Raw genomic sequence first — 8,371 nt, 5'->3', positions numbered from 1 at the left:
TCCGAGATGGTTACAATGTATAACTGTGATAAGTTTAGGAAAATAGTTGCGAGAACTGCGGTATTATTGTTTACTTTTCATTGAAATTAATTGATTAATTGACCGACTGAAGTTACACCCTTCCAGATAACACTCCTCTTTAAACAATTTCAATAATTACTTTAACCTAGCCATGTTCGTCAAATATGTCTAACTCTTTCACCCAGGGAGTTGTATATTTCCAATTAAATGTAATCTTTCACGGTGGAAGTGATGTGGTTTAAGTCCGGATTCTACAAATCTTCTCCTTTCTAAAAAAAAAAGAGTAGTCCCCCTTGCACCGTTGTACCTCAGTGCAATTTGATGGGATTTTTTTTTTTTTTACCTCTGTTAATCAGAATAAGTTACAATTGTTTACGATGAAAATAATTCTTCAACCGAGATCACAAATGCTAGTTTCACATTTTAGATAATGGCATTTAGAGAAATGTAGTCGCTTCGTTGTTTTTGTATAATCAAAATTTGTACTGATCCACCGTAACGCATGCGCAAATAGTATAAATAAGAGAAAAGATGAAGGCCATTGATTGAGTAAGTAGAAGATGAAGTTCACTGGCCCAATAATAAGTGGTTTCTACTCATAAGCTTCAGTGCATTTTCAACTAGCAGTTGCTATTTGTATAGCCTTGGATAAAGACTACTGTTATTCAGTATGTAATTTCGGTTCTGGTCTTCTGGTACTCGTGAAACAGCGAATACACACTTGTCAACAAAATATAATTCAATGACGCACCCTCCCCCTTTCCTGAGCACTCATGTTGCAGTTATGTGATATTGGGATTGGACCATAGACAATCAGCTAGATTATGTAAGAGGTGACAGTCAGTTGAACAATCACCACTTGATGTGCAGATATGATAATACTATAGCATAGTTAATTTCCGTCTAATTGAGAGCTATTCATAAATTGTAGTAGGCCTATCTATAGGCTAACGAAAATGAAATATAGAAACTTTAAATAAAATATCACCGCATTGTTAAAATGCTTTATCGGTTTTCCAGCATTTTAATGAACCCTTGTTAAAGAATACGTTACTGTAAGTAGATCAGTGCTTGGATTTTCCATAATTAGGTCTCAGTTGAATCTAAAGGATATTTGCAAATAACTTTTCATATCAATATTTAATTAAGGTCTTTCTACTTTTTCTTTTCAGATTGTGAAAAATGTAAACTATATTTTAAAAAGTCAATTTTTCAAACCAATCTAGTAGATCTACTTGCAGTTCCAGTGTCACTATCCAGCAAACCAAACATGGCACGGGGTGGTTCCAGCATTATGTTTGATATGTATGAGTTGTGTCAACAGCTTAAGCAAGAACACCTGTTCATTGATAAAGAACGGGAACATCTTCAAAAGATTTATGAAGATGTCCGCCAAGTTGCCAAAGATCTCTTTCACACAGCGTGGATAGCTCGTCAGCAGAAATCGAGTCTTGAAAGGATGCTGTCTTTAGGCACTGGAGTGAAGCGTGATGATATATGTGCTCGTCATAATGAAATGGAGTCAATAGCGTTTATTGATAGTTATAAACAATTATCATACCATGATGCCAAATATGGAGAACTTATGAAGTTTTTACGTGAAAATCCTGTCTTATTAACTCATTGCATTTTATTAGGTGAAAGAACAGATGCTAGTAATGTATCTAAGTATATTAATATATTGATGTCGTCTATATACAGCAACTGTATATTGACAGAAGATGAAGGTTATGTATTACAGATTATTAAAACTCTTATTGATCTGCAGTTGACACAAGATAGCAGTCCTCGACGTCTGCTTAGGAAAGGTAACTGTGCTTTCAGCATTGTCTTTAAACAGTTCAGCGATTCAATATTTTCAGCCAGGTTGTTTTTGACAGCAGCGTTACATGATCCAATTATGAGACTTCTAATGGAAGATGAATGGTTTTATGACATTGATCCGACGAAAGCCCTAGTGAGATTCCCACCAAAGGAGAGACTGAAGCGTTTTGGGGAACCTGGATCAGAAGGCCACCAGAAGAAATTAGATGACTATCGTAAATTTATTGTTGATAAACTGGTACTATTGTCTTCACGCTTTGTTAACTCCATAAAAGGAAATATACATTGTTTTCCATCAAGTCTAACTTGGCTTATCTCCCATGTTTATCACAGTTTGCTGAAAGCAGGTCAAGTCAGTATGGCAGAAGTAAGAGCTACTTGTGCCGATCTTGTGTTTGCTTTATTTATCTGTCCAGCAATATGTGATCCGGAACCTTATGGCATAACAACTGATGTTCCTATCAGCCATATTGCTCAGCATAACTTGATGCAAATGGCCCAGATTGTTCAAGTTCTTGCTGTGTCCTCTTATGAAGAAATAGATGAGAAAGTTCGTGATATTTATAGTCGTTTTGAAAAGGTGAGAAAATATTGTATTTTAATTTGTATGATTTTCACGACCAGAGGTAAAAGTTAAAGGGAGATATGTGACTGACAGTCTTACTTTAGATACATTGTAAAGCTAAGGTTTCTTTAAATATTGAAAGTCAAATTTTATTATGGTTTGGAGACTGATTGAAAATACATACCTCGTTGAATGTCAAATATTCTGTTTCTGAAATATTAATGAATCGAATTGAAATCTGCTTACAATTTTATTGTCCTCCACCTTCGAAGAAAGCAGGAGACTATTAAAATGGGCCTGTCCATCTGTCTGTCTATCCGTCACTTTTTGGGACACAATAACTCGCCTTCTAATTGAGCTAGAATGTTCAAACTTGGTGTAGGTGAATGCCTTGATGGAGTTTGAAGATGAGTATTTTCTTCTTAGGCTAAGCAAAGATAAGCAATTTGATTTGTAGAGGCTTTGGGACACGATAACTTTGGTTCTATATAATTGAGAGTGATGAAACTGGGTATATAGTTTCATATCAATACCTTGACTAATTTTGATAATAAGCATTTTCTGCTCAGGGAAGCAGAGCGATAAGCAATTTGATAGGGATAAGCAATTTGATTGGGATAAGCAATTTGATTGGTCGAGGCTTTGGAGCTAGATAACTTTAATTCTAATTGAGTGAGAGTGGTGAAACTTTGTGTATGGTTTCACTAAAACAAAACCTTGACTAAGTTCGATGATGAGCATTTTCTGCTAAGGCTAAGTAGAGAGACACTTAAACTGATTGGTCAAGACTTTGGTACACAAAAAATGTAACCCTCCAAACTTGGTGCAGGTGTTTATTGGGTGAATGTCTTGACAATGTTCGATCATGCGCAATTTCCACTAAGGCTAAACTGAGATAAGCAATTTGTTTGGTTAAGACCAGGGCTCACACAATAAAAATATCAAAGAGGCAATTAAAATTTGATTATGGCAATAATTTTGGCAATAACATTTTGCAGTACTGGCGATTCTTTTTGGGAACTGGCAGAAAAAAATCATTATCCTACATGTAGATTAACCATTACATTGAGTTTCAATCACATGGCGGGCATATTATAAATTAATCTACCTGCTGATAATCTGGATCGTGTCAATGAGTAATACATGTACTTACCAATTGTCTCGGATTAATGATTAGTTGATTGATAATTGCCTATCCCAACTCATTATTTACTCCTATTACCTAATGTTTATCCAAACAGTGATTATTTGATGTTTCGTTTCGTCTTAAAAAATAAGTAAATGGCCGACAGTAGGGTTCTTTTCGAAGGGAATTAATATTAAAGATACATTATGGGAGATTAGATAAAGAGCTGGTACATGTAGTTCTCACTATAATAGTTACATGTAAAAACAAGATAATGTAAAGGGAATTTGCTGAAAATTTCAGTCAAATTGATCCACCCTGAACCGCGTACTTAGCAATTGAATTTTGGGCCTACATGTACATCAGCTTCGATTATCATTACTAAAGTCAGTACGATAAAAACCATACCCCCGATTATCCATTTTTTTTTTATTTAATCAGAAGTAGCTGACCGGGTTCTAATCCAGTAAATATTGCAGGCTAGGGATGCCATCGAGAGTTGATTATTATCTGGATAAGTTAATTAATGTCTAATTAATAATTTAGATAACATTTCAGGCCTAGAGAAAGACCTGCAATTGGCAGATTTAGCTCTTGCATAATGTATGTTTAAATATCTTGGTAGTTGAATTCTGTTTACTGTGGCTTTATACGGCATGAAATATACAGAAGCATGCCTAATCGGATGTATTTATTTCAATTTATATTATCAAAATTGGTCAGAAACGTGACTGCGAGTCGAATAGCGACAATTCGTGAGTGAGAAAACAGTCAGCCATTTGCTTCATATTACCAGGCAGCCAAAATGCTCTAAAGTGAAGATGAAGCATCTGTTACAAATAAAATTGAAATTTATATCATTCTATAAGGGATTCAGATTCTGATACCTTCATGGTACCTGAAAATAACAATATACATGTAGGCCTGTTGTACACGCAAAACATAAATTTATAGAAAATTAGCTGTCCTTGGGGGTACGGGACAATTCGTCCCCGGATAATTTGTCCCAGACAATTCGTCTCCGTATAATTAGTTCCCTAGAACTATTCGTCCCTGGACAATTCGTCCCCTACACGTAGGTCTATTCGTCCCCTAATTATGATCAACAAATCAAAGAAATTGAAGAAGTTGAAACTAACTGATGTCTGGTCTACATTGTTTTATCATACACAATAATGCATATTGACAATACCCATAGCTGATTAGCCGAAAAAATTTCATGAACCATTAAGTTAATGCCTAGATTTAATACTAAATGTAAAGCAAAGTAAAACTAGCATCAAAGCTGAGATTTACGATAAAAAATAAAGATTAATTCAGTTTTTGATAATGGAACTACATGTACCAGTATTGTTGTTCAGGGACAAACTGTCCTAGGGGACGAATTGTCCTAGGTGACAAATAGTCTGGGGACATATTGTCCATGGGGATGAATTGTTTGGGGACGAATAGTCCTAGGGGACGAATAGTCCTATGGGACTAATAGTCCTATGGGACTAATAGTCATGATACGAATTGTCTTGGGACGAATTGTCCTCCAGTATGAGTTGTCTGTGGATGAATTGTCCTAGAGCCGTCCTTGGATGAGATTTGACCTGTAATAGTCCAGGCATTTTAACTCAATTTCGCACCATTTCGGGCAGTTGCTGCAATAGAAATGCCGACCACGTTTTATGGTCGGTCTAGACGTATATTATCACCCCAAAAAAGTCCCAGTCCGAAATCCGTGCCCAAATGGGTCAAATTGGCAAAAATCCAAAATGGCCGCCGGTTTTGACTGGAAAATGCCAGTTTTTATCTACTTACCATAATATGATTGAGTTTGGTATCAAAATATATCCTTACCATAATATGATTGAGTTTGGTATCAAAATATATCCTTTCGAGGTAGCTGGATCCATTCCCATACACATTTTGGTGAATTGTTATACCGCGGAGTCAATATTGGGAAATAATTCCAGATGGCGGCCAGTTTTGGCGGGAAAAATCAAATTTTACAAAATTACCACATTTGGTGTCAAAATATATGTTTTGGAGGCAGCTTATCTCATTTTTGACATATTTTGTTCATCTTGGTAATTAACTGGTTCCCCTGGGTCAAAATAATGGGAAATCCCATTGGAGATTTGGGGAATACGAGTGGTCGAGTCCGCCTCAGATCTAATACGATGGCATTCATCAAGCATCAACTAAATTTCATTTAGACGCTCTGGTCGACCACTGCTCACTACGGAAGCAGCGTAGCAGGCATGACAAAAGGGGTCACTCTCAGCCCACTGTGGACGTAGTGTCGTGGGCGTGTCCGATTTCGATCACCAACCTCGAAAATTGAACCAAGATATCCAAACCTATTGAATCACGTGGCAAATTTATTTCAGAAAATGATTCAACAAAGATCCAAACATGAACATAGTTAGCTGCAATCAAGAACTAAACGACCTGTGAGTAAGGAAAAATAAGCATCAAAAGGGACTGATATTCCTTACAAAGGGTACCTGCCAAGTTTCATTCGATTCTGTTCCCCAATGAGGGTAGGGGTAGGGAGGTAGAATTAAAAGTAAATTGAAAACCCCAAGAATGAGACGACGATCAAAATACACTTTAAGCCAGGCCAAGGAATTAAAAATGTCATTCGTTGTGACGGTTTGCGTATTGGCCCTGAGTATGCTAACCAGCAATAATGGTTCCCGTCGCCCGTGTTGCAATTTTCTAAATTCATTTAGATATATAAATAAAACTAAGACAAATTAGTTGATTCTGAATATTATGGAAATATTATTCCGTCTGTAAAATCTATTCTGGAAGTCATCCGTGGAAATCATGGTCTGATTGAGCGTGTATTGGGCCCTTATATCATCAATGAAAAATGGACATTGTAGTATCTCTGGAGTTAGTTGGAACAAGGGAAGGGCAGCAGAAAAAGGGGGCACAATATTCGATGGCACATTTTCGGAAGTGAGGGCAAATAGCAACCCCTGCTCCCTCCCATATACCTTGTTATGAAATCTCATCGGATTCGAGCTTTACCAACCATTTCGAGTTTCTTTTGTTTTTGCATTGATGAGGGCAGGGTAGGCGGTTGACTACCTGGCCAGCATGCCTCTGCAATTAGATTTTTTGCTTAAGTTACACAGAGTGAAGAACAATTTCTGTGCTAGATGTGCAAGTAATTAATAAGTGACATCTATTTAGGGACACCAGCCTCAATGCTGATTTAATAAATACAACTAGATTAATGTCAAGTCGTCATTTGAACTGTCTTGGCTTGTCCAAAAAATAGGCATTGCGAGTTCTACTGTTTACTGTTGTAACAGCGGTCACCGATTATATATGTTGTAATGGACCGTCTTGCTAGTCTTTCCTACAGGCCATGTAAAAGACATCGGTCCGCAAATATGAATTTTGGCACCGCGGACCCTCTAGACCTTGATAGACAGACTCCTCCACTTCATTAACCTTAAAACATTGACCAATAACTATGGGTTGTTCATTGTTAAATGGTTCACTGCATATCTGACAAACAGGCGATATTGTATCCATCTGTGTCTTAACATCTGAATTATTTTGTGCCACGTGCTTCAAAAGGCACGCCCAGCTTCCGCAGTGACCCCAGTCCGACATACCCTATACCGCTACTGGATGAAAGTCATTGTATTAGGTCTAAAGTAGGAGTATCATTAATCTCCAATCCCTAATCGGAAATCTAAATCCCAACTTGGAATTTCTCCTATATTGACACAGGGAATCATTTAATCACTAAAATATGTACAAAAATAGATTCAGCTACCTCGAAAACATATATTTTGACACCAAACTTGATCCTTATGTAAAATTCGACTTTTCCCGCCAAAACTGACCACCATCTTGAATAGCCCCTAATATTGACTCAGTGGTACCACTTATCACAAAAATGTGTATTGAAATGGATTCAGTTACCCCGAAAATGTATATTTTAATACCAAACTCGATCATATTGTGATAATTGGGTGGAAATTGGAATTTACAAGCCAAAAGCGGTGGGCATTTTGGATTTTGGCCAATTTGACCCATTTGGGCACGGATTTCGGACTGGGACATAATATACGTCTAAACCAACCATAAACCGTGATCGGTATTTCTATTGCAGCAACTGCCCGCACTTTTGCTGTCTTGCCTGGACTAGTAAATACTGAAAATATATTGTGCAATACGATGTGCAATTAGACTTACATGTAAGTCACCCACTAAAAATCTGATTTTAGTAAATTGACTCAAAACTGGGCTTATGTATTATTTAAAGACAAATGTTTTAAGTTGTTGTATTTGTATTTATATCATTAATTATTTTTGATAGGCCTGCCTGAGAAATAAATATGTTACATGTTGTCTTTTTTATCACTCATTTTTGGCAGATAAAATATTCCAATTGACGGTAAAAAAAAATATAAACATTTTTGTACATAAAAATTATCATCCATTTTGGCAGAAAATAAAATTGAAAGCCAGTGTGAGCCCTGGTTGAGACTTTGGTTGTAATTGGGTGAGAGTGATGAAACTCAGAGCATAGATTTATTACATGTACATGTAATATGTATATCAATACCTGGACTAAGTACGGTGATAAGAATTTTCTGCTTAGGCTATCTAGCAATCTAATTAAAATATAGATCTACTTTTTTATACTTTCGATGGCCTACACTACATGTACTATGTAGATCTAACAAGTTATAGTGGGAGTTCACGTTCTACCATGTCAGGTACCAAGCAAGCGACATTTGACCCGATAACGTCAGTCATTCGATTAACCAATTAGCGACCGCCATGCTTTTTTAAATCTACTTTTCCTTTGTTTTGAT

The 8,371-nt window shown here is 36.6% G+C and overlaps 1 protein-coding gene across 1 annotated transcript in view; it reads left to right on the top strand.

Moving 5' to 3' along the window:
* Positions 1–534: 534 nt before the first annotated feature.
* LOC126812149 (GTPase-activating protein and VPS9 domain-containing protein 1) overlaps positions 535–8,371 on the top strand; it is a 36,352-nt gene continuing 28,515 nt past the window's right edge. The window contains exons 1-2 of the mRNA XM_050538421.2: positions 535–570; positions 1,194–2,425. Coding sequence (XP_050394378.1) covers positions 1,292–2,425 — 1,134 coding nt within the window. The 5' untranslated portion in view covers positions 535–570; positions 1,194–1,291. The remainder of the gene's footprint in view (positions 571–1,193; positions 2,426–8,371) is intronic.

Source organism: Patella vulgata, chromosome 1, assembly GCF_932274485.2.
Source record: "Patella vulgata chromosome 1, xgPatVulg1.2, whole genome shotgun sequence".
Taxonomy (NCBI): Eukaryota; Metazoa; Mollusca; class Gastropoda; family Patellidae; genus Patella; species Patella vulgata.
The sequence above is the reverse complement of the archived record's forward strand: the minus strand, read 5'-3'. Positions and strand labels throughout refer to the sequence as shown.